Source organism: Siniperca chuatsi, linkage group LG21, assembly GCF_020085105.1.
Source record: "Siniperca chuatsi isolate FFG_IHB_CAS linkage group LG21, ASM2008510v1, whole genome shotgun sequence".
Lineage (NCBI taxonomy): Eukaryota > Metazoa > Chordata > Actinopteri > Centrarchiformes > Sinipercidae > Siniperca > Siniperca chuatsi.
In genome coordinates, this window is record NC_058062.1 from 11,035,928 (window position 1) to 11,063,479 (window position 27,552).

A 27,552-nucleotide genomic window follows, 5' to 3' on the forward strand; every position below is an offset into this window, starting at 1 on the left:
TCACGTGCCATATGTGTATCACACTGTAAATAAAAGCAGAAGCCAACATACTGTACCAGTGGCTGCAGCATCTCATTACCATGCTCATTACTGTTCACCTCAGTGCGCCCCATTGTCCACAAGAGGTCAGACATTAACAGCACAAGTCATAAATAGTGCACTAACTACCCCTGCCTCCTAACGCCCAACACAGTAGCTACACTTCGAGGCCAGGATGCAGAGCTTTTTCATTTTTTATGTGACTCAGTTTTATTGTGTAATCAGCATGTTGCGTTGCCAGTCATATGTGGAGAAGTGGGTAACTTAGGCCACTGGCAGCCATAAGGAGCCATACATCATGTGTGATCAGCAAGTATTTTCGGTGTTTGATCATTTTAATTTTTCAGTTTGCAATTTAGTTTAGAAATAACATTTTTTTCAACATATCGTTGTTTACTTTTCATAAGTTAGAATCTACCGCGGCCCTGGCCCACTTGAGTGAAAAGTGGTTGGCACGCCTTCTCTGTTAAAGGAGGCAGGATCATCGCTCGATCCCGTGTCTCGGATACAAACGCTTGGCCCGCATTGAAGCTGTATATTTTTTAGTAGTTGCGCAACTCAACAGTTCACACAGAACTATGGAAACCGGAGTGCGAAGTAGTTATATCCATCCCCGTTCTGAAGGTGTAATGGCAAAAGAAGAACTCCCTCTTTAATATTCTGTGGTGATTGTAATATATTTTGAAGTCGCGTTTATTTTATTTTTTACTTTTCGGAAAACCTGGGAATACTGTGAGTGTCAAGGGGAAGCGTGCTGTCAGTGGTTCGCTGGACTGACTTTACAAGCAGGAATGGCCACTGCAAGGCTTGATTACGTTGCTCCGTGGTGGACATACTGGCTGCACAATTTCCCTCACTTCAATTTCTTTTTCCAGTCGGTCGACAACACTTTCAAACCGGAGGAGGCGAGCTACCAGCAGGTTGGTAACTGTGCTTGTGCGTAGAAGCGCACGTAGTTTTAGAAGAATCTCACCAGGAAAATCAGAGCTGTTGTGTACCACTGACTTTCCCAAACAGTGGTAAACAACATATTTTAAATGCACACTTATACAAACAGTAGTTTTAGACAAACTGCTGCGTTGAGTGATAAAAGCTATTTTCTTTTTTCTTTTGACCGTTTCTGTGATGCATTAGTGTAGCTCCCTCAAATACTGCAATTGTTGGTCTCACTGTGAGGAAGTAAGAACCCATAATGTACTGCAGTTCTCACATGATGACACATGACCTGTATTAACTGGGCTATACTGGAAATATTTCAGGTGGTAAACAACTGTGTACTATAAGTTTGTACACACTGCTTAGAGAGACACAACAAATCTCTGGGCTCGTTTTTCTCGAGCTTACTCTTTAGTACTCAGCTTCATCATGAATATTACCCCAATTATATTTTATGCATTCTTTTTTTTATGCAGTCTTCAGTATCCATAGCTAAGTTAAAAAAAAAAAGCAAAGAAAAACACTATAAACAACAAATTCTTGTAGGGGATGGTTGTGTTCTGCTCTTTCCCCCATCCTTTTCATGAGAAATTGGATTGTATGAGACATGTTTAAAAAGAGGAAACAATTTGAATTTCCCCAAGTACATTCATGGTCATTTTCTGCCATGTAAATGTCCCAAACTGTCATGGTTAGTGATAGGGACTGACTGTGGGCCGCAGGACCAGAGTCATTATAGATAAAATAGACTGTATGATGGGGAAAAAAATTTATGCTCATGCTCAGCTGTTGCCATAGTTTTCCATCTGCAGTCCATCACTTCATTACCTTTATATTATGCCTTCATGTTATGGACTTAATTTTCTTCTCTTTTTGCCCGTTTGAGTCTTTCTACAGTCTAGACTTGATTTATAATGTATGTGTCGACAAAAAAAGCTGCATTTATTCTCACACAGTATATTGCAATCGAAAGAAGTCATGTGATATCACAACAACATAGTGACAGGCGTAAATTGAATTAAAAATCACTAATGAAGTTCATATGAGCCACTGCATTATTTAATTTATTCCAACAAAAAGCTTTGTGTTAATTTGCGTAACAGAAAATACAGTTTCCAGATCTCATTTATAAAATTGTGGACATATTGGCTTACTGTATGAGGATAATATTGCATACTGATCTCATTTTGAACTTCAAAATACTTCTGACAACCATTATTTCAGAATTCAACAAGAATCCTGTGAATCCCCAATAAATATGAACTCAAGTGTTTTTGCCACTGTATTAATGAACACGGAAGCCATTACCTAAAACCTCCCAGATCTGACCTTGTGTCCTTCACTGTACCTCTTCATGTGTCAAGGTCCATCTTGGTCATTGAATCCCAGCAGTGTCACACTGGCTCAACTGAGCACCAGTCAGTGAGGAATGAAGGCATGTTGGCATCAAAGAGACTGTCGGTAGTCTTTAGGGCTGGCACAGCCTCTCAAGCCAGAAAATAACTCATGTTCTTCATCTGACATGCTGATCTGTTGTCCTTTTAGGAAAGTGGAAAGTGCAGAGCAGCTACAGACACATTTCCTAAGGCTTGTTGTTTGCTATTTAATTTAATTAGACAGGCATCCATACGCATGCCATACAAACATCCTTTTGTGAAGGTAAAAGATCAGTGACCTTCCAGTCAATGACGGCAGCTGTAGTAGTTTTTCTATCTCTTTTTCTTCCTCCCTCTAATGCATCCTTGTTATTGCATTGGAGCCGGTAGAAATTGAAGTGCCTGCATGTCTAATTACAAAACAATGGAGTGGAAAATTAGAGGAGATAGCTAGCAACATTGTACATATGAAGGGTCTGAACTGAGTTATAGTGACAGAAAATCTAACCAGGGTTGAAACCACCATAAACTCTACACACTGTGACTCTTGGCTCATCAACAGTGTCCTCAAAAACCAATGATAAGCAAATCATTGGATTAAGGTTTTGGCCTGGGTGCCAGTTAAGGTAGGGCAGCTCAGCTGGCACCGTTTCTGTACTGACCTATTTCATTTAAGGTGCAATTACATTACTGGGTATAACATCAACTGCATTTGTTTTGCTGTACAGTTACATTGAAACTGTTCATTTGGGCATGATTGGCATTTTTTTGAGGCCACCATTGATCTCTGTAAAAAAAAAAAAAATTGCACCAATATGCCAGTGATATAGTGTTTATGTCTGTTCATTCATCCTGAGCACTGTTTTATGTCAGTCTACCTCAGGTTGAATGTCTGATGATTTCATTTCTAATTGGAATATACTGATACACTGACAAAATAGGGCTCCACATGACATAACTTAAAACAAAGTTTGAACAGTGAAGGGCTTTGTTAGAATATTAAAAAGAATATTCGTAAATTTAAATTCAGTCACAGTGTCAATGTCATCCAAATGGAATAATTAGTCACAGACATTGTAGTCAAGGAATAGCTCTGCTTAGTCAGCCAGACCCAGACATTGAAATTGTGAGCATTAAAACTTGTGCAAATTATTGGCAAGTAAAATCAGGTCTTTTTTTTTTGATTGCCTTTAAACTACTGTAACCAAGAGCTCAATGTTTTGAGTTGGAGACCACTAAATTTAATGTTCCTAGTAGTGATCAACACTAGGGGAACACCAGTTGGGATTGTTTGGTTCCAATACTAATACCATGCAGAAAGCATCAGTCACTATCAATACCAATGCTTGTGCAGCAGTGTGAACACTTTTTAAATGGTTGGGGATTTGTTTTATGATGCTGCTGCACAGGCAGACAGATCAGTTGGTGTGTCTACTGCCTTAAGATAGCTTATGCCGTGGGAAATAAGCTACTGAAAACCATAAGCATGTTTGCTCAATAAAATGGCCATATGACATGTCTGTAAGAAAATAAACACGGTTATAAACTGATTGGTGTAATACAAGAACTGTTTTCCCAAGTATAATCTGCTGCAAATAAACAGTTCCATTTTTGTCTGCCTTGGAGCATACTACCATTGTATCACTTCATATCAACTTATCGTGAAATAGTCTGAGTACAGACTGTCTATATACAGACTGTTTCAATACAGTATTTCCTATTTTCTCTACATCAGTGTTTCTCTCCATCCTTCAGGCCGTAAATGTTTTGTACACTCAGAAATCACAAGACTGAATGAAAGCCATTGTGTCACATGACGCCCTCCCACAGCCTTGGATTGTTTCTGTTTTCCTCTATGCCACAGTCCAAATTCTGCTGTGGCACTTTGCAGAACAATCAAGATTCTCTGTGGGCTCTCTTCGTCCCAAGACCACCAACTTCTATGTCTCTATCCCCTTTTCTGTATAGGCAGCAGTCAGCAGTGATACTGTTGATCAATGGATAGCTACACACTAACCTCAAAAATATCTCTACACATCAGTGTTGTTTGATATTGGAGGATTGTTTTCACTCGGGCTGTCGACCTTTCAGGTGGTGGAGTCACGCAGTCTGACATCTCAAGACCACACATACCGGCTGTCTGCCTCTTTAAAGACATTTGTGGATATAATCTGCTGAAAAGTTTTTGGTAGACTTATTTTTCAATAAAAAATGGCATCTTGGTCTTCACTTGACTGATGGCATTTTTGTCTTTTGCCTCTTTTCTCTCTCCACTCCCCTGCCTCAGTCTCTGATATTTCTAGCATGTGTCGGTGCAGTGGGTCTGGGTCTGAGCCTGCTGGTTCTGGCAGTATACCTGGTCTGCCTGTGTTGCTGCCGCAGGGACATAGATGATGACACCAAAAGGCCTGATACCTGCTGTGTCACCTGGGCTGCTGTCATCACAGGTCTCATCATATGGTGAGTCTGCATGGTTAAATGGTCAAATAAATGCCATTGTGTTTCTTGTTGTATCGCTAAACTCACAGATATACCTTGGTCAGTAACTCTACACATGAGAATTAATGAAATGAAAGCTGCATTTTAGTTTTTGGGGGGATTGTTTTGAATTCAGCCACTCATCTACTTTGGGAAAACAAGAGAAAAAACCTGCAAAATAAATTTACCCAGACATTCAGGAAGAGGGAGGACAGTACAGCTAATGTTGGTTTCGACCGCTGATTGTTCAGCTTGGTCCATTTAAATGCTCTTCAAGGAGCAAGGAGCTCCCATAAAACTTTCAGAGCCACGTTGCCAAACATAATTGTACATATGATTTAAAGTTGTAATCCTTAAGATTTCCAGCCTGGTTGATTTGAAGACACAACAGCAAATGCTGTTCATCAGGGCCTGCAGGTCACAGAATTCTGGGGGGCAGCAAAACAAACTATTGTCGTTTTTAATAAAGAGGTTAGGTAATAATTCTATGAGCAACCGTGATCTGATTTGATTCAATGCTGCACACGGCACAAATCTGCGAACAGCAGGGCATAGTGAAAGGAGTTACCTCCCTGAGAAGTTGGAGGTGTGCAGCCTGTCGCCTGCAACTCTTCATCTAACAGCTCATTGTGGCTGCTCCTTCTTGTTCCATTACTCCCTGCAATATTTCAAACGTATCTCTCGCTGTCCAAAAAAATGCCGATTATGACCGTTGTCTTGTTTTGTAAATGCATTTTTGATGCACTATAGCAGTAAGTGCTAAGCTCGCTGACAAACACATTGCATTTCCTGTGACTACTTCACTTCAAGTTAATACAACATTTTTTCTGGAAATGTCACCAGTGACACCAGGTCGTAATACTGCAAATAGGCCTATATAAATATTGCAATACTTTCATTAGTGGACCATAGGCTCAATAACCATCGTGTTACCTCATTCGGCGATAGATAGTGACTTAGTAGACATTTATTCAAATGAAAATCTTCGAGATTGTTAGTTTAATACAAATTATCATGGCAGAAATGAAAGAGAAAGACAAATGAGTCTCCCAAAAGGCTTGAATTTATGTACAGATCCACTTCAACTTGTGACATTTATGTGTTGGGCTTTAACTTTGTTAGCTTTCTGTGTCCATACCGAGCCACTGCTACAGTACAGAAGGCCAGTTGTAATGTTAAGTGACTGTGCATGATGCTGTTTAGCAAAGGAACTCCAGTCACTGCTCAGAGCTCTCATCTCTCTCTGTAGAAGCTTGTTCCAGTGGATGTTAATATATTCAGCTCAACAAATAAACTACCACATAAGGCATCCAATTAAATAATCTGGCCATGAATTAGTATGAGGCTGAACAGATAGTCTTTACATTACAGGTTAGGTTTTGTGGTTTAGAACAACACTTTTAGTATTGCTTGAGTCCTCCACAGTGTACTTTCTAATAACAGCATTTTGTCTTTGGCTCGAGCTTGTGAAGTTGTTACTTTTGACATGTTTTTAATTTTTAATCCTACCTACCTATTGGCTGGCATTGTTATTGATGGAAGTTTTGAGCTATATCTTTTATGATGTTCATAAAAACATGTAGGAACATGGGATTTGTATTAGCTAAAATTAGTAGAATTGTACTTTCATGTCATTAAATGAAGATCTAATTGTTTGTCATGTTACTATGTGTCATCATATTACCCCATTCATTTTTCCAGCTTTTAATTCAGCATAATATTCAAGAAGAATTACATTTCAGTTGCACTACAGAACTCAAACAGAAAAAGGATTTAAGAGCCACTGCACCACTCTGGATGATTATTTCCGGCCCCAGGAGAATGAATGGGGTAAATTAAGGTTAAACATAGAAAACAAATCTAATGTTCTTAAAATCCTTCCTCCCTGTGTCAGTCTCTGTTAACCCTGAAACAGTTTATTAAAGAAGCAATTCAATGGTCTCCACAGAATCAAGGCATTTATTCAGTTATTACTTGCTCATCCAGTATGGCCATTTGCTCAGCTCACAACATGTTTTGAATACTATGCTACAATTGTCCAGTCATCATACACTCTGGAAAGTGATCCATGGCAGAACAGAGACACTAAATATCCTGGAGTGCACATATGCTCCAGTCCCATTATTTATTGTGTTTGTTTCTTTTCACACCACTTGCTGCTGCAGACAGCCTTTTTCACACCCACAAAAACACTAATGCTTCTCTGGAGGCTAAACTGCCCCATGATGTCCTATGTCATTACTGTTTCATTACTGTGTCATTAGTGGGTCTTTATTGTCGCTGGTGTGTCACTAGGTTAGCCGCAGGGTTAATGAAGAGCTCATTGTTCAGGCCACCGCAGATCAACTGGAACACAAATGTCTTGAAAAGTGTAAAGCGAGATTGTTCATTGTTTTCTTTAACCAGCTGAATGAAGTAATTTTTATAACCACATCCATGTAGTTTGGGTTGTAAGGATTACTGTAATTGTATTGTTTTGCCCCGCTCAGATTGGATTGTACAGGGTATACCCCCAGTGCCCCTAATCATAACCAGAGGGAACTAGTTGAATGGAGAAGACACAGGCAGTGGTTTTCATTATGCTTACAAGGTTACAGTGACAGGATGCTGGCGGACACAAAAGAAACACAAACACATAAGCATTCACAGTGACATATCTCACACACCCTGACAAGATGTATTAAATGCTAAAATAAAATAAGACTCCACATCCTGTCTTTGCGCTTACCTAACATCCTTCATTGTCTTTGTCTCACAGCGGAGGACGATCGTGTTAACCTGGCCAGGTGTCTACCTGGCTGTTTTTTGTGGTTTTGCAGCACAGATGGTGTTAAAAATCATCAACATATGAGTCATTGTGAATAAACTAGGACTTGCAGTAATTTCCCTTTTTTGTGTTTGTGCGTACATGTGGTGTACCAGAAATAATAATCCTGCTCTGACTTCCTGCTATCTGAGGTGTGAATGATGAGCTCCTCTAGCTATGGAAACTGCCCCTAAATGCTATTCAAAGTGTTACTAACCTCCGACTTTCGAGTAGAGTGACCTTACTGCAATTAAGTATGATGAAATTATATCATTGCTCATGTCACTGTAGACTGTTAGCAGAAGGAGTATACTGACTCTGGGGGTTAGGACACCAATCCTCCCTATTACACAGGCTCAGGCTGCAGGAAGGTGGGGAACAGGGATCTTATGGATTCCACTCGGATACATTTTTGCACGTCAAACAGAATTCTGATGTGGCTTTAGCCATGAATGGGATAAAAAATTCAAGGTTACTGTTGAAAGTAGAGGTTTCATATTTTTATCTGAGAATCTGGGTGTGAGAGAAAAAGGTAAGCAAAACAGATGGAAGTGGAGGGAGGGATCTTAAAGGAAGAAATATGACAAATATGAACATTCTATCTTTCACATATAAGCCAGGAGGACGAGATGAGTGGAGGAAGTAGCATAGATGAAAAGATATTCTAAGACTGTAACGTTTTGACCAAACTTCATTAAGACATCTGACAAATAAAAAAAGTGATGAAAAGGCTGAAAATTGCTCATAATCTTTTTTAACTACTTATTGTATGTCTAACCAAAGATGCCTTCATTCTTTTCATGAATTTGTTGAAAATGTTTCAGTTGCCAGTAACATGTTTTAGTCGATGTTATGAATATACAATAATTTAGGTTTAGGAGTAAGAATAAGAACAGTATAAAGCATTTACTGGCAGACACATATTTCACCTAAAGCCTCAATGTCTCCCTTTTGGGAAATTATGAATAACATGTATATGTCTTTCTTGTCCTCTAATAACCCCATGCAGTCCATAAACAAGAAGTATCATGACAAAACAAACAGGGAATTAATTATGTTTATTGATTTTATTAATTGAATCTGAATCTCTCCTTTTTCACAGTTCTGCTGTAGGAGTGGGTTTCTATGGAAACAGTGAGACCAACGATGGGGTGTACCAGCTGACCTACTCGCTCTCCAATGCCAATCACACATTGGGTGGCATCAACAATCTGGTGAGAGAAGCATGCCAAGCTCTCTACCATCTACAATCATATCAGCATCATAAACATTAGAAATTATTTTTATGTTTATCAGTTACAATTAAAGAATTTTCCAGTTGAATCAGTGCAAGTTGACCAGGCAATAAATGTGTCAGTGGTGTATGAAATATGAAAATTCATTTTGCTGTGAATAACTGCTTGTCCCATGCTTCTTTTTTCAATTATAGAAAAGGCTTCAGTCATCTGGACAATGTTTTCAAATTCAAGACGTTTCGGCTCCCATCTCCCGTCTTGAATTTGAAAACATTGTCCAGATGACTACGACTGAAACCTTTTCTACAATGGAACACTCCTGGACGAATGAGGGACTACACCGTCTTTTTTTCAATTACCAACATATTTTTATTAGCCATGGTGGCACAAAGCATGATCTTTTCATGGCTTACTCCACTTGGAAAACAGTGATTTACAGCTGGTAGATACCAGAACCCCTCCTCTTTTAATGGGATGTCCATCTGTCTCAAAGCGGCACCTCACTGCAGGGGGTCTGTATCCGCTTTTTGTCACAGTGAAGGAATTGAGGTGACTGCTGCCTCAGGATTTGTAAATTAGATTTTTTCCATACAACTCCAGACCTGCATTCAGGGAAGTTATTTGGGAGGCTTAGGGGGGAGGATGGATAGGAAAGAGGAAGGGGAGCAAGGGAGTCAGAACAAGGCCCTGCAAGAAGCAGTAATCACAATGGGGAAGAAAGGGGATTAACTCCCATCTGCAGTGCATTAATGGATGTTAAGCCTCTCCTCTTCCCATCTCTCAGTCTTACTATCTGTACTGTATATGTGTGTGTGTGTGTGTGTGTGTGTGTGTGTGTGTGTGTGTGTGTGCATGGCCGTGTCAATATTACACATCCACTTAAAGCCCTCATATGCTCACACATTGTATTAATGTGTGCACACAAATCTGTTTGTGTGCACACTTTTATTGTGTATGCTGAATCTCACTGTATATGAAAAGCGAACAGATTTAGATTTAATCAATTTGTAGCTCACGCACAGATTTGTATGACACAACAATTTGGGTCATGATGGATAAAGGGATACTTAAATAAATATACACTTAGTTACCAGTTTATTACAGTCCTGCAGTACAATCATGAAGGTTACAATGTTCATTTTTTTGTTGAAACTGTTTTAGAGAGATGTTGATTCAACTTTATAGTCATTTCGGAGGCTCTATTTAGTCTACCCTCATTGATATAAATGTGGTGGACAAAATATTAGAAACATCTCATCCCAGTATAATGCAATATAATTCAGCAGCATCACAAACTATAGCTTCCAAAATGACCATAACGTTGAGTCAACACCTCTCTAAAGTAGTTTCAACAAAGGCAGTATATATTTCAGGGCTGTTGTATTGGACTGCACTAGGTTCAGCTTGATATAACAAATAACCTGGAAAAGAGGTGCAGTTTGCAGTACAGCATTTTCTTTGTGCTGAAGGAAGTAAATGGGATTCAATGTTGATGATTTCACATCCTTGCTACTGACTTTCTCTGCTGCATCTTGGTATTGATTTGCTCCTGTAGCATGATGTATAGTTTGGCTGCATGAGAAACATAGATGTTCCCCAGGGAAACAAAGGCTTTCTTACTTGCAAAATCATAGCTGATGTAATGTACTCCACTTACAAAGCTGATGAGTTGCCTGGCTGTCCATCCCATAAAGCCTTTGGCTGCCTTAGTCTGTGTTCAGTCTTCTGAGTAATTTATCCACTGATCTTTATTGATTTACCAAATCCTTTCTTAGCGCATCATGTGTGTTTCTGTTAACTTGGTTCAAAAGTAATCACTTCAGTAGTTTTCTTTACCTTAATGGCTTAAATACATTTCCTTTGCTGCATTTCACACACTGGGTTGATATCAGATTTGTCCAGTATAGAACATAGGCAAAAGAGTGACTGAATCTGTCTGCTTCACTAGGCTCCTGTGAGGTCAGTGATTTACACTAGCAGCTGTTTGGCTCTACTGATTGCTTGTTAAGGCTCTTCTCATCATAAAATATGCACTCTCACACTCTGCGATGGATCATCATGTGTAGAGGGAAATATTTTATGAGGACGACCATTCTGTCTTTTGCCACTGAAGGGGGCTTTTGATTGTTCACAGGCATTCTTTATGTCTGCCTTTTTTCCAGTGTTCAGCTTGCAATATTAAGAGCTCTTCAATGCCAGGAAATAATGGATGAGAAATAATGGATGAGAAAACATGGCAATCACACTTTATCAGAATGTGCACTTTAGATTTACAAACAGGGTTACACTTTTATATATAGCTCTTCCTCTTTGAAAGTGAAAGCTGTCTTGTGATTCTTGGAACAAAATGATTACTACTTTCTGCACCATACATCAGTTCCCCTGAATGTCTCTCCTCAGTGTCCTATTTCTCAATGCATTACCTTGCTTGACTTTAAAACGATGTGATCATATATATTGTTTTATTGTCACAGTTAATACAGAAAATCTCAGATCTATAAAATCACTGAAGGCATTCAAGCAGAACAGTTCAGTTGCATGTGAATTGGCACTTGGAGTACTGCTGCTGTGAGCCTCAAATCAGTCAGTCTCATTTAACAGGTGTGTCCAATATGGAGAAGCCTCCTTGTGACCCGCTTTCAGTAAAAGTGAGCTTTAATCCATTTTAAGAGAAGATGGGACGGCCCAGATTAGGGAAATGTGGCTCACCCAGAGCAGCTAGCTGATGGATCCCATTTCTCACACTCAGGCTTGCAGATAAGATTCGGGGTGTTGTGGCAGGAGCTGTTAGAGATGATGAACATAGAGGTGGGGAGTGTGAGCGGTTTACTGGCAATCACCCCCCCCCCCCTCCGAGTGCTTGAGTGGAGGATGGGCCTGTATCTTTGCCTCATCTCCACATGGATACTGTTTTGCTTACAAACCATCAGAAGCATCCACTCAGTAGATTTTAGAAATAATGAGTGTTTGAAACATTACAGTGTCAAGGAGAGTTTTAATGGCGTGGGAATGAACAGTCTTACTCTGAATACTTGTGTTGAATAATGTGTTAAAGAAGTCATGGGTGTAATGGAGAAAAGACGATAGATAAAGAAAGTGGGACTGCTGCAAACTACTTCAGATTAGAATACAGAAAGCAACATCTGTTCAGAATTTAAGGAGCCTTCTGCTCGGTGTAATGTTAAATATAGTGTTCTAGCAAAGTCATTGTGGTGTGGGTGGTGTGTGTGTCCTTTTAAACTATGGTCCTCTTGCTAACTTCTTGTGAGTTTAAGAGGTCCCTTTGGAGTATATTTGCTGTTCTTAGAACTACACCTTTCTGTACAGAAATTGTAGATGTTCTTTCTATTTAATTTAGAATCTCCAACCTTAACGGAATAGTTAGACATTTTGGGAAAAACGGCTAGATGAGAAGATCAAAACCAATTTCACATCGGTCCATTAAATAAAAGGCTACAGCCAGCATCTGGTTAGCTTAACTTTGCAAAAAGACTAGAAACAGGGGGACATGGTTAGCCTGGCTCTGTCCAACTGTAACAAAATCAACCTACCAGCACTTCTAAAGCTGACTAGTTAACACATTATATCTCGTATTTTTAATCCATAGAAAAACCTGTTTCAACAACAATTCATCATTTTATAGGTGGTTTTGTGTTGGACTATTTCTCAGCTGTGAGCAGTAAGTCTTTGCTGGTCGTCTGGCAACCGTTCAGAGCCAAGAAATAGTCCGGCACATAACCCACTGTAAAAAGGCGAATTGTTGTTTTCACATGGTTTTTAGTACGGATCAAGTAAGAGCTGTTTCCCCTTGTTTCTAGTCTTTGTGCTAAACTAAGCTAACCAGCTGCTGGCTGTATCCTTATATTTAACAGATGAGAGTGGTATCAATCTCATTTAACTCCAGAAAGCCAATAAGCATATTTCCCAAAAAGTTTAACTTTTCCTTTTAAAAATAGGAGAAAATTGATTGTTATTCTTCACTCTGTCAGAGATCTTAACTGTGATTCAATAGTTTAGTGTTAGTCCATGTATAGAAAGAACTATCAATAAATTTTGCACATATTAATTAACTTAATTAATTAACCACATATTTTTAAATTTGATGGCAGGTTTACCCTTTTGTTTATATTTGCAAAGTGGATTATGCCTTTAATGCCATTTTTTTAAATATCTGTATAGGTGGGCCAAGCAATTTTGTGTCTTTGATGAAATGTGGCTACCGTAGAGAAACTATTTCCCCCTGTCAGCATCAGGCTAAAATTGACCTGTTTCTAGCTCCATTGATGCTGTGAAAGTGCAGGCGTTTACTGCATCACATTGTTTTTGTTCAAACAGAAAGGTAAAATGTATTTACTCTACTCCAGCATGCCTCCTCCCAATCTGTTCTCACTATCAAAGACCCCTGTGATAACAGGTCTCCCTGGTATTGTTATCAGTATTCCACTCTAACATTGTTTACCTGAATAAAACACATGGTTGAGGAGAAAAGTTAATCTCTTCTCGAGGGAGTGCTCCTTTGGTTCTTTCACCTTTCTCTATATTTTCAATCTTCCTTTTATGAATATCTGTTTTTTATGAATTTATTTATGTTCCTGTTTCTTTCTGACCCTGTTTTCTCATTGACTCCCCCCCGGTACCTTCTATTTCCTATCCTATTTTCTTTCTTTCATTTCTTTCATTCTCTTACTTTTATCTTATTTTTTAGGTTGCAGGATCTCTGAGCAATGTAGAAACCGGACTTAAACAGCACCTGGAACGGCTGGATGAAATCTTTGCTACAAGGTCCGACTACCTCCAAGCTCTGCGCTTCATGCAGCTGATGGTCAACAACGTCATCCGCGAGCTGGTTGCTCTGCCGGATATCAACAAAGCCAACGTTGACTTGGCAGCCATTGCTGACCAAACAGCCTTCATTGAGTATTACAGGTAGGTGGAGCCTTAGTTACTCCCCTGTGACATTATTTTATTCCATCTGTGTATCGTTGAAGTAAACATGCTGCTCAGAATGGGACTGTAAGTGATCCTGAGCAGACACAGCAGAGCAGATGGGATTTTATTGATCTCCCCTCTGGAACACAGACCGGAAAAGCTATTTTTCCTGATTGCTAAATAAATGAAAGCTGAAATTGAGCTTATTGCCCACTATGCAGTTCGAGCTCTAACGCTATGCTCTCACAGAATGTTATGTATGGCAGAGTGGCTATTAGACCATAAATGATCTCCTTACCCGCATACTATTGCTCATATTGATTGCAATTATTATTTTGATGTGGTTCTCTCTTTGAGAGCTATGTTCTTTTTTAAAAAGAGAACTGTGAAAATGTATTGAGAGGCCAGAACTGAAATTCAATAAACGAAAAAAAGAGATAAAAATAACAAACCCAATCAACAACAAAGTAGTCCAAATGATATATATCCAGCATTAATTCAGGAGGGGGGTATTAATTTATGAGGCTCCAAAGGCTGCTGCTCCAAACTGTGAATGTAATTTGAAAGCTTCTATAGCTTGTTTTATATTGTGAGCACATAAAACTTCATAGTTCTTTTTTACCGTGAAGTGGCACATTTGCAACCTGGTCATTACTGTACTGTAAGAGTAATTTGGACTAACTTGGAAGGAGACACTAACAGAAGATAGATTTAGGATAGTATGGTGCCTTCTGCAAAAGGATTTGTTGGATACACATTATAGGCACAAAGTTAATCAGGGACCAGGGCTTATCTGCATGTTTGAGTTGGTGTCTTCTCATCAAAATCTTCCCATAACTCCTGTCTGTCCCAGTAGGTTGCAGATTTAGTAGAAGTAAATTGCAAAGCGTGCTGCTCTCATTCTGAAACAGGTTAACACTGAAGTGCTATTAATTCCTCAGCCTTGTTTCAGTTTAATTCAACTGCTAAAACATATGTTAAATCATATTTACATATGTCACACTAACCTGTTCTGTTGGACATAATACTGGCTTTCTCCAAAAAATATGTACAGTACAGAGACCTTTCATGGCATACATGACATGCCAGTTCTGCAGTACACACTGTTTTTGGCCAATACCCTTGAAAGTTATAAAAATACGCATGGCTCTTACTTATGTAACTTTGTGTAGCAAGATTGATTAACAACCCATTTTTTTTGTTGCTACTTGTTATGAGGCTTATCTCGCTGTGTCTATGGATCGTTGTGTTAGTCACCTAGCCCCTGGCCCCTGGGCAGTCTTAGATAACCTCTACTGCAACTCCATGTCCAGTCTGTTCACCATGTTCACGGAGGATTTTGCTGTTCCTATGCTTGTGTAGAGATTTATTCAAAACCTTTCACCTAAAAAGTTTGTATCTTTTTGATTCAGTTTTCGATTAACCTGCTTATATAATGGTTATGTATTGAAACTAAACTAAACTAGAAATGTTCAAACTTTCCATGTTTCTGTGCACCTCGAGGACTTCTCATCCATGTTAACTAAAAGTTGAGCTTAACAGTTTGTTCATGACCTTTGAAACAGTAGTTGACAAAACAATTTAAATTCTCAAAGTTGAGCTATAACAAGAAATATGCTGTAAATGTATGTGCATGTGAATCTCTAGATTTTGACCCGTTTGATGATCTGATCTGTGTGAGTAATCCAGGCATGATGGTTCTGATATGTCTACACCACATGCCAGTTGAATATTCATAAAGTGCTGTTTGCTGTGTTGTCTCATAATATTAATGCTTATAACTTTAACTATAACTTTGACTTTTGTTTTCAGTTATTTCCTTTGTTATATTTGGCATTTGTTAAAATGGAGATTTCTTGTTTTAGAGTACATAAGGAGTGAGAGGCAGTTCTACACATATTGCAGTTTTAGAGGTGCAAAGAAAGTATGGATGGACTTCAGTGTCAGGATCCAAACGATCTAAGAGAGCAGATGATTCATGACCTCAAGTGTCGGTCTTGCTGGTTGCCATGTAAACCCATTTGTATCAGTAAGTGCAAGTCTGCAAAATGATATAGCAAGAACATATAGCTCTGTAGTCAAGGTCTGAAACAAAAATGAAAGGTGAGTTGACTATTTGTATTTCCATAAAGCCCAACTTAAATGATAAAATAAGCCGATTAAGACTTAATTTGTTTAATTTATTTGTTTTTTTATCTGTTTTCTATTTTGAGTTTCTGACATATATATGTGTTTCCATATTTTCTTCTATACGTATTACTGAACTTGCTATGGTAATAGCACGAGTCTCTGACTCCTGGCATGATATAGCACAAATAACCACAGTTGTATCACTGGTAGTGACTCACTGACCTATTCCTATCATTCATTTCATGCATACATATTCCCACAAGATGTGTTGTTCCTGTCCTGACACCAGATCTTGTTTTGGACTACAATTGCCACTTTGTGCATTTTGACACCATACTCCTGGGTGTTGATTGGATTTCATGAAGCCATTGGGCTATGACCAGCCTGTGGCAGGGTTTTATTGATGAGCAGCAAATGTTGTGGCCAACCCAATGTTATTCGAACAAGGGAAAAAATGACACCATTCTGTTTTCCAATATTATATTCTCCCTTCGGTTCCCTATTCTATTTCTGAATTCATCCCTGTCCCTGTGCTCAGAGAAACAGTTCTGTTTATGCAAATAAAGTAAAGTGCAGTCTGCTTTAGTGGTTTTCTCCATCCATGTGCCCTCTTCTGTGAGCAGAGGAATAGCCAGTTTGCAGTTTATTTTCAAAGTCTATTAGGGTACCTATAGACTCCTTCACATGGCATGAGTGAATCCTATTCTGTTCAGATTTACTACAATACTGCAGAAATGCCACAGGAAGTCCATGTCAATATACAGCATCTTCAGAATTCACCTGTTTGTGTGACACCCATCCATGTTTTTGGTCATTGCTAAAAGATTTACAATGCTGCCGATGCTTGTGGAGTTAAGTATGTGTCATAAGCATCCCCACGTGTTTGGTTGGTCAGAACATACACATAAATACATACACACTTCAAGTGCAGGCTGACTATAGGCCATTCCTGTGAAGGACTTTTTCAGAGCTTGAAAAATTAATGTCTATGGATTTGTGGTGTTGAATTATTAAGCCAACAGGCTGAAAATTACCTGAAACAGATGGGCTCTAACTAGGAGACAAAAATGCTGATGTACAGCACACACAGATCTCACACATTCAGTCCCAAACATATGTTAGGCCAGGACTTCCTGAGGCGTGTACATGTCCATAAAGTATGCTGTCTGCAAGCCAAAATTATCAATCAGGATTGTTATACTGATGCTTCATTTTCCTGCCTTGTAGATGGCTGACCTATCTGCTGCTGCTGATCATGGATCTGGTCATCTGCCTGGCCATGTGCTTGGGGATGGCCAAGCAGTCTCGATGGCTGCTTATCACGTAGGTACCCTGAGTGTGTATGAAGAAGTATTTGCTTTTCATCGTGTTTCTGAGGCCATCTCTGTTCTCACTGGCCTCTGCCTGGATCACAGTCCTCAGAGAGACGGGGCAACAGTCAGCCTCTCTGGCACCATATAGGTCACTCCATTAACAGCACCAACGATAGCATTACATCTTTAAATAGCACTGACAATGGTACTGCCCTTATTTCTCTCCTCAGTGACTTGCCTTTTACTTCCACATACAGTTAAAGGCAACCCTATAGTATTATACGCTCGATCAAACCTACTGTAGTTTCTTCTCAAAACAATAGAAAAGAAGTTTAGATTCCAACGCTCTGAAAGAAGCGAGCGAGCGATTAGGAGGAGGAATGTTTGTTTTAGTCAATTGCAAACAGTCATTTAAACCAACACTAATGTCTATCAAGCAAATCCACTGTCCGGACTTACCATCCCATTTGCCCAATTTAGTGCAGCCAACGTGTCAATGTTAGCAGATGATGCTCAGGATCGCTCTTCACATCCCTCTCTGATGGGTCTCACTAATACCTATTGATTGCACGAGCAGGATGAGTCTGCTCCCTTAACTAATTATTAAGTGCTCTCAGGCTGTTTTATTGGTGCTTTCAAGAAGGTCCGAGGAGTGAGTTGAGAACAGAAGCCATCCATCAGGGAGCCATTCTAATTCACAGCACTTTCTCTAGCTTCTGCCAGTGGTCACTAAGAAATTGTGGTGAATAGTGGGGAGATGTTTTGATGTTTTTTTTCATAAACCACCTCTGCGATGTTAAGACCCTGTTGAACTCTTCACTCCTTTTAGACAAACGGGGGCAGCTAAAACAAGAAGTCGACAAACCAAAGCTTGTGGCAGCTTTTGATTGACAGTGACAGTGCACAGTGATTGACAGCTAATACATCCATGATTGACAGAAAGTGTAGCCAATTAAAGTGTAGCTAGTGGAATCCAGCAGAGTAGAAATGACAAAAGACATGAAATGGAAAGTCCCCAGACTTCAAGTAGTATTATCTTTAGTTGTGGCCTTGTGAGACCTCTATTGAACAATTATTTTGCTTCAATCAAACTTATTTCTGAATATAATGTATCTTTTTTTTTATAAGTTTAGAGCCAACAAGTGAATTTAGCAAGGAGTCATGAGTTAACATATCTTTATATCGCTCCATAATAAATTGAATTTCAGCTGTATCATCTAATCTACGATGCACCAGTACAAAGCATGAGTTGGGCCTCTGTCTTCAGGCAGAAGGAGAACAATTCCCAAGCAAATGCTGAAAAGAATAAATCAAATTAACAAGGGCTAAAGATCATTGGTACAAAGACAAACTGATTCATCTGCTTCTCCCTATCTGTCTTTGTCTGTATCTCCCTGTCAACCACCCCCCCCGTTTTCCTCCAGGATCGTGGCTTTTGTAGTGCTGTCTCTGATCCTGAGCTGGGCCTCGCTGGGAGTGGGCACTGCTACAGCTGTGGTGAGAAAAGAAATCTTTCTTTAAAGTCACACTTCTTATTTAGGCAAGTCTTTTTATAGATCTCCATCCCTGTCATATGTTTTGGTTTGTTTCAGTTTGGTTTTGTGCTGTGTTTTGTATTTATATCTTTATTTATTTATTCATGTATATTTTCCGTGTGTGTATGTGTGAAGCACTTTGTAACTGTGTGTTTTAACAGCCTGCAGCGTTGAACCCATTGACCCATGATGGTTCTTGTATTTAACTTCCCACCTCGCACAATTACTTCCTGAGGGTTTTACCACCAATAAGCATGTGTTCTTGGACATCTTTCCTGGTTAAAGAGTGTCTGTGTATGTTTGTTTATTTTACAGCGGGCACTTTTCTATAGTCATTCGTGCAGTAAAGCTGATTAGACATTGTAAACAAAGCTGTTTCTAGCATTAATTACTAGCTCTTTTCTATTGTGCTCAGCTTTATTTCATTTTCAGTCCTCCTTACTTCTGACAGATTGTTCTCACTTCCTGTCTGTACACCATGTGTTCAGCACATCTGAGTTTAGTGTGTTTAATTTCATATTAGGGACATTGTCTGAGGTACAAAGAGTAACCTCTTGCTTCCAGCCTTCCACTATCCCTCTTGTCCACTGTCTCCTCTCTTTGATCTTCTTTCCTCCGATAGATTATCCCATCTGTGGATTATCCCACAGGACTTTACATCTGGACATCTGTTTTAAGTGAGGAAGGGGGAGGAGAGAATGGGGGGGGGGTCTGTCTTGTAGTTCTCAGTGAATGCAGAGCTTTTCTGCAGTTGCAAAACCAGATTACCAATATCTTGGGCTGTGCCTGTGGTGTAGTTTGGCTCATCATAGTAGAACTTGACCCTGCATTAAAACCTCTGACCAGCCTATCCCGGATAGTTGAGTATAGCTTGTCTCTAGCATGCATCTTTCTGTCACTGTCAGACTGTTATGTCACAGGTGAGCTGTGGTAAATTTGCTCCATAACTATACCTACCTAGTTATTAATATGTAGGCCAGTCACACAGTAGTGGATTATCAAAAATAAATGAATAAACACGGTCTTCAGCAATTGAATTTGAACATGGGACATTATGCAAAACAAGAAAACTTGTTGCACCAGTACATCATTACTCAAAACTGCATCGTGCAAAAACATGGTGCATCTTGAAAGGAAGGTAGATGATGGTGGTGTCCTAGAAAATGCTCATAAATTTATACATATTTGATGAGACGAAGCATAAACAAAATGTCCCCGCTAGTATAATGAGATAGAGATGAAGGGTAACATCCTGACACATGCCTGACACGCTGCTGCACAGTTTTTGCTGAAAACTAATGTCGTGTGATCCAAGTCGAGTTTAGAGATATGTTGGTTATCTGAAATTGAGGTGGAATAAATCTATTAAACTATAGAGAGAAGTGAAGGTTAGGTAGCCTGTTTTGGGTCTTGTCTTCTTACAGTTATATTGCCATGTGTTTTATTTTGTTGCATCATGGTTTTTTTGTTTATTGATCATTGCTTTGTTAGATTAAAGTAGGTTTGCTCACTGTAAAGTGCTTTGCACTGCTTTACAATGGCAGGCTGTAGAAAGATGCTTTTTGATTGGGTCTGACATGAAAAGCAGTGGACACAAAACTATATTAGAAATAAATGGCATGAGGCTTTGATTTTGATTCTGCAAGACAAACAGATTTCTTGATCCCTTTGAACGTGATCAATTTGAACAGCAGTCTGTTATTTTCCCCAGCTGTTAATTATGCATGTGTGAGAAATGTATTTATTTTTCTTATTTGCCCTTTTTTTATTGCCTTCTTTTTATGTTCTGGTGGAAGACTAAGTGCACAGAGACTGCGTGAACTTGACCCTTAATTGTTTATGCATGCACATTAGCAGCTCTCCATGGATGAACTAAAGAGCATGCAAATATTTAGTAGATTTCATCCATGATCATTCATGATCAGCAAAGCGCAGCATGCTCAATATGGTCAACACAGTCTGAGAACTGCTGCTACATACCACACATTTTTTCTGTGTGCTTGTTTAATGCATGTGTGTATTTCTATATGTGTGTGTGTGTGAGCGTGTGCATGTGGGCGCCTGTGCCTGCACGCTGCTGTATTGCATATGACTGTGGGCATTTCTGTGAATACTTCCATTTCACAGGCTCACTAGCTCCGGAATTAAAGTGTGATAAAATGTTGTAAAACAAATAGTTTGTGTTTTTTGAGAGATTGTCAATAACTGCACAGTGCAAAATCAGTTTTACTCAGTTGCAGCACAAGAAATTGGATCTAGTTCATAGGCTTGAATACTGTGCTCCTTTTGGTCTTTGGTATATTTGCAAGATTACAACATGTTGTTTTACTACAGGGCACCAGTGACTTTTGTGTGTCTCCAGACAAGTTTATTGTTAACCAAACCAAGGATTTCCTCAGTGCAGGTAATTCATCTCTACAAACAGAATTGCAAAGATACCAGCTCTCTGTCACTGATTGCTAAGACACAATGCAAATCTCTCTCCCTGTCTCTCACCCTCCAGATGTTGCACACTATTATTTGTTCTGCAGTCCGAATCTACCAAACCCCTTCCAACAGGTATTGACAAAACGTCCAATGTCTCAGCTGCCTGCTTACACATGTAGTTTTTTACTGAGAGTCACACACTGGAAAATGTATTGCTATTTTAAAATGAGTTTTTCCTTGTTAGATGCCAGGCAGCTAGATCATTATCTGGCTCTAATCGGCTGTTCTGAAAAATGAGCCCCCAACACTAATTTAATTACTTAAAGTGATAAACTTTGATCAAAGAATATTCCTTTTTCATATGTGGGTCTCAAAAAAATCAGCCGTATCTTTTACCCTGTGCATAATCTCTGCCTTGGGGTACTCTCACTAGCAACATTTTTCTAGTTATTTATTCAATTTACCGTATATCATGCATAAAGGCAGCTACTGCACATAGGCAACTTATGTTATCCTGATTAATTTCTATGTTTAAAGACATCTCCCCATCATGTCTTGCATATATTACTTTTCAAATAACCATTTGAACAGCTCACACCTTCCAAAAACGCTAATTATGCTTGAATTGCAGGTGAATTAAATATTGTTTCAAAAATAACTATAGACATGACATAGCTGTCACACAACCTCAATAAAACCTGTGCATTCATGAACAGGATGAGGAAGTCAGTCTCCATGATCAAGTAATCTATCACTGAACCCAGTGTGAAGTTGTGCAGCACAGAGTGTGAATTTGATGCCCACTTACCAATGAGGATGCAAATTAAACCAGTGTGATCCTACTACTTCTTATGTGTTATAATATTTGTATAGTGTCAGGGTTTTTTTTTTCATGAGCAGTGCTGTATCTGTGTGGCATGTATTGAGGGAATTTCTGGAGGATTAATCCACATAGTTACTGTTGCAGTATCCATTTAGGGATTAAAATTATGCTTGTTAAGTAGGTAAGGATAATATTTTGTCTCTGATGGCCTAGTTGATATAATTATTGCTCTTTTGTTTGTGCTTGAGATTGGGTGGTGAGAATGGGAGGAGGGACAGTGATTGGTGGGCGAGGGATAATCTGGGCCTATCTGTCTGGAAAGAAATGTGTCCTCTGTTAAGCGCATTATAAAGCCTTCCTTAACAACAAATTACTTGTTGACATGCTGCTTCCAAACAGTGCTCTCCTTAATATGATCCTCTCATTGTTTGTGCGTGTGATGGTGGTGGGTGATTTTGTTTTCACAGTCTTTGACAATCTGCCAACGTTCTCTGACCACCATGCAAATCCAGATCCAGGGCTTGCTGCAGTTCTCGGTGCCCATCTTTCCCACTGCTGAGGTAAATGGCTGGCTGACAGACTATTACACCAGACTGTGGAAAAGGGCGTATCATTCTCTCCTCTCTTTTATACCTTGTTATACAGAGAGACCTTTTGGGGATCCAACGACTGTTGAACTCCACCGAGTTCAGTCTACACCAGCTAACAGCCTTGCTCGATTGCCGCGGGCTACATAAGGTAAGGTCAAAGTCTGACCAGGACACTTTTTAATAGGACTTCTTTGTAGCATAGCTCAAAGCCACTTAGAGGACAACTTGACTGATTTTCAACCTTATATCTATGTACTTATTATAGACTGACATGTTTATATACACCATTGCAAATGTCAGTACATTCTGTATCTGCTAGATAGGCTCTGTTCACCACCCCCAGTTTTTCCTTACTTAAAAGTCTTTACTTTTGCAGGTTTCCGATTGTCAGAGTTTTATATGTAGAGAGAATAAGACATCTCAGCACTGAAATGGGTCTTTCTTGCTCCTGTGATTGTAACATCCAATGTAGGCTTTTAGATCAATAGAGCCTTCATATGACAATTGTAATAGTGTATACTGCATGTAGGTGTCATTCTTTAACAAAAGCTTAGAGATAAGGTAAGGTGGAGGGTGGGGGTGGGTCTGCACTATTGTCACATCAGGTTCGGATTGGGGACTGTATTCACATCGTCAGGAGGGTGGTAGTTTAGTGGAAGGGGAGGTCAACATGCATGCCAGTAATAGTACTACTAGTACTATTTACATTAAAAAGTGAGGATGCTCTAATACACTTTAAATAATGCTCAATAACTGTGACAACACACACAAACACACAAATGTCAAGGCCGTTCTTGGAGCTTGTTAGGCTTTACTCATATAACAAACAAAGAATGCATTTGTAACATGAAGGTCTCAGCATGGAAAAAACATAACACTGTGTTTAAAGTCTGTGTGAAAGTGTGGGCTCCACATTGCTTTCCCTCCTCACAACAGCTACAGTAAGATGGAGAGTTCACATTTAGAATAAAGATCTAACATTGTTTATAGTCCTTATATAGACTTAATCTGCCCTTTTTAAACTAATCACTTTCAATCCAGTACACCTCTTGATCCATGCCAGTGTCACATTTGGAGATTTGAAATTGTTAGGTTATGTTTAGCCATGTTTCGGTTTGAAGTAGGGTTAGGTTAGCCTCTAGGAAATGAACAAAAGTTCAATTAAATGTCCCCAAAAAGTGACATAAACAAACATCTTTTTGTAAGAGTCCATCAGTGTTTGTCTGTAAACCTCATAACTCAAATCATCGTTTTTTAACTTCAGTTTATGGATTTAATCTATGTGGGTTTAGAGGAATAGATATATACACATAATGCACTGAAGTTCTCGTTCCCTTTCTTCTAGGACTACTTGGATGCCCTAATGGGTGTGTGCTATGATGGGGTGGAAGGGCTCCTCTACCTTTCTTTGTTTTCTCTGCTGGCTGCTTGCGCACTCTCTGCCATTCTGTGTGCGATTTTCAGACTGTGGACTCTAATGGGCAGCAGGTCAGCACCAAGTCACCCCCTTATCCCATTATGTACTGTCCGAAATGAACTCCTGCAAAGTGTTAATGCATGCACTCTCTCTCTGTCTTTGTCTGTGTGTATATACCACTTTCATCCAGAGATAAAGAGTATGACGACATAGATGAGGAGGACCCATTCAACCCCCAAGCGCGGCGGATATCCTACAACCCCAGAAGGTCTGACATCCACAGTTTCTGTAGCTATACCAGCAGCCTTGGTAGCCAGGCCAGCCTTCATCCACCTCCGCAATCTGCTTCTAATGTCATGCCACCTCCTGAATACATGTAAGTTCAATAGATGATGACAGCATGTTAGTATTTGTGTGTTTCAACTCTTAACGGTTGTCTTTCCCTCTCTGTCACAGGAATCAGTCCATGCTGTTTGGAGGGAGTCCTCGATATGAGAACGTTCCGCTGATAGGGAGAGGATCCCCACCTCCCTCGGTGCGTTGGCCCTATGAGGCTCTAGTGTCCCTAGTGTGATGAAGATGATGGCACTACAGTAACACTAACAGAAAGCATGCATAGCAGCACCATGAACATAACAATACATATACACTGTCTAGAACCTCAGGCTGTCAACACTTAGTGAGGGGCATAATGTTGCTTTGTAAGTGATGGAAGACTGCTCTCTGCTGGCAGTTGACTGCAGTGCACTCATTTTTAGCCCCGTGCCAGCTCTGTATGCAAACACACAATCTCACTAATACGCTCTGAGCACATGCTCATGTCCTTTTAACCACTGCCTTGGATTGTATTTCTAATTCTTACAAAGTAATGGTTAAGACTAACGCTTGCATTTTTGTATGTGTGAAATAACCATGTGTTTCTGTTGACACTGCAGGTATCTAGTTTTAATGGTAGAACTCGTGGTCTATAAGTATGCAGTGTGTCTCCAGAGCTGAAGCTAGATAATAGATAACACTGGTAAATCGACAGTTAAAGTTTCTTTTAGATGAAGTTTCTTTTCTATTAAGTTTTCTGTTTGCGTGGCTGACTCAGTGTTTGAACTGCATTCACAGCGTGCCAAAGACTTGAAACACCTTTTGAGAGAGCGAGTGTGGACTATTGTTTAAAATTTTAGTTTGCCTCTGTGAGATACATGTTTAACAGGCAAAGGCATGTTTTTTTTATTTGTTCGTGTAACAGAGATGCTAGAAACTCTGAAAAAGATATTTGCAGTAAATCAACCATATTGCAGTGTATGAACCTACAGAGAAATATGTGTAGTTTTTTTATGTTTGCTTTTTTATTTTGTGTTTTGTGAATCAGCTCTGCAATGTATTTAACTCATGCTTTTATGTAAGCAGTTTCTCAGTGAGGTATCTAACTGCTGAATATTAACCAGTGTTTTGTAACTAACCCTTTTGTTATTTTCATTTCATTCAGTCTTTTAAAAACCGTAAGTTTTCTGTTGTCTAACTTTTTCCTGATTTATTTGATTTCATTTTCATTCCACTCTATGAAACACTCTATACCTCTATAATCTAGTATACCTCTATAATGATGCTTGCTATGCAGGATGTTCTAACCTATAACCTAAAGACCCCCTTAAAGCTCCATACCACAGCTGTGTGACCTTTGACCTTCTGACACTGTTTTATCCACAGAGTGTTACATGTGAGTGTAACTTATTCTGTGACCCCTAACTCATGCCTTCTGTCTGCTCTCCACCTGCTCTTTAAGTCCCTGCTATCATCCCCTGATTCCACAACCTCCTAATTAAAAGAACAGCTCATAAGCAAAAGAAATACTCCTCAAACTTAGATCAGATCACCCCATTTTAATGTTTAGTTTGATATTATAAGATGCTGTTGTTTAAATACAGATGTCCTAAATTGTGTTTTTTTTCCCTATCATTTCCCTTGCAGTATTCACCCAGTATGAGGACCAACTATCTATCTATGACTGATGCCCAGATCAGACACTTTGGGACTGACTTCCAGGTGTAGCCTGCTACCTACCTGAATCCTTTTCAGAGAAGCACTGTCTGAGACTCTGAGTTCTTACCAAGAAGGCTGTCTTCAAGGCATAATCCTGTTTTACAGGAGCTGCAGCCCACTGTCCCAATCTGAGATATGAAAGCAGGCCATATGAGGCAATTACCTCTGTAACACACCAAAGCAGTGCTCTGAAAGCCCTGCATGCAGTTTTGAACAGAGAGTGCCTGTACAGGTTCACTGCAAGACTGTTGTTGATGTTGTCATGATGTGCGCAAATACTGTTACTCCAATGTGTAATGTAAGCTTTTCTATGAGCCAAATCAAGAGATGATTGGATCAAAAATTGTTTTTTTGCTTTTTTCTATATTCTGGTGGCCTATATGATCATCAATACGGTCAGCATTTTGATGTGAAGTGGGCTGCCTGAATATGATCCATACTGTCCATCATGATAATTAGATTTTTTGCAAAATCCCTACTCTTTGGCAATAATTTAATGCTTTCATATTTTAGGCCTTTGTGTAATTTTTCATGGTGCTTTATGAAAACGAAACACCATATTTTCAACTTTTCTAAATAATAACAAAAGATGTCAATGAAAACCATACCAAATATTATAGTTTTGTTGCAAGCAGCCAAAGACATTGATATTTGTGATCAATTTTATTTTTCTCTGTAACTGCCACAGGTTTAAGCACAGCTTTGTTCTAGTTGTAATGCTGTGTTACGATGTACTGTATGACCTGCTGATCAGGGTTGAGTCATAGCTGATGGGTTTATTGTTGTTCTTTTGCTTAATTTGGAGACTATATAGCAGTTGCATGTGGGAAAATTCCCCAAGCCTAAATTAGCAGAATGGGATTCAGTTGCCTTCCAGGCATTTACTATTGTGCTGTTACACAACTGGTAAAACATGAACCGAATATGCAGAAATCTTAAGTTTGTTCTCAGGTCCATTTGCCTTCAGTATCTTGTGAATGAGAAATTGTTGTCTCTTCACTGTTTGAGAAATCTGCTGTATGCTGTTTTCTATGTTGGATAATGTTTGACCATAAATGCTGTATTAAGATTGTGTATTCTTGTGTCATTCTTCTCTAGCAATGGGATTAGGCTAATTGGGATACATGATGATGTCACACGAGGCAATATTCTCAGCCAGTACCATAAATCTAAAAAACTGGTAGAAAATGTGCCTCTGCTTCATGGAACATCTTACAAATAACTTTAAGAGAGATGTTAGCAATGACAGCTCTCACAGGGCGCAGGCTGGACAGGTAACACCTGGCATAAATAGTAATGTCCTCTCTGGTTGAAAGCCTGTTTCACTTCTGACCACTCCCATCAGCAGTGATGGGAAGTAATTAATTAATACATTTACTCAAGTACTAGCCGTACTTGTACTTTACTTTAGTATTTCCATTTTATGCTACTTTATACTTCTACTCCACTACTATTCAGAGGCAAATATTGTTCTTTTTACTCCA

The 27,552-nt window shown here is 39.3% G+C and overlaps 1 protein-coding gene across 1 annotated transcript; it reads left to right on the forward strand.

The window, feature by feature from the left end:
- Positions 1 to 220: 220 nt before the first annotated feature.
- Positions 221 to 27,137, forward strand: ttyh2l (tweety homolog 2, like). The gene is made up of 14 exons (XM_044181949.1): positions 221 to 959; positions 4,639 to 4,811; positions 8,738 to 8,849; positions 13,576 to 13,796; positions 17,157 to 17,252; positions 18,667 to 18,739; positions 21,112 to 21,181; positions 21,281 to 21,336; positions 22,495 to 22,587; positions 22,673 to 22,765; positions 23,963 to 24,105; positions 24,225 to 24,410; positions 24,491 to 24,569; positions 25,997 to 27,137. Exons 1-14 carry the CDS (start codon positions 831 to 833, stop codon positions 26,075 to 26,077), a joined length of 1,605 nt encoding a protein of 534 aa, XP_044037884.1. The 5' UTR covers positions 221 to 830; the 3' UTR covers positions 26,078 to 27,137.
- The last annotated feature ends 415 nt before the right edge of the window (positions 27,138 to 27,552 follow it).

What these genes read in the sequence shown, in the direction of transcription:
- ttyh2l (XM_044181949.1), top strand. Translation starts at nt 831, where the DNA reads ATGGCCACTGCAAGGCTTGATTACGTTGCTCCGTGGTGGACATACTGG. An exon ending in AGGAGGCGAGCTACCAGCAG is followed by an intron (nt 960 to 4,638) that starts GTTGGTAACTGT and finishes CCCCTGCCTCAG; the next exon opens with TCTCTGATATTTCTAGCATG. An exon ending in TGGGCACTGCTACAGCTGTG is followed by an intron (nt 18,740 to 21,111) that starts GTGAGAAAAGAA and finishes GTTTTACTACAG; the next exon opens with GGCACCAGTGACTTTTGTGT.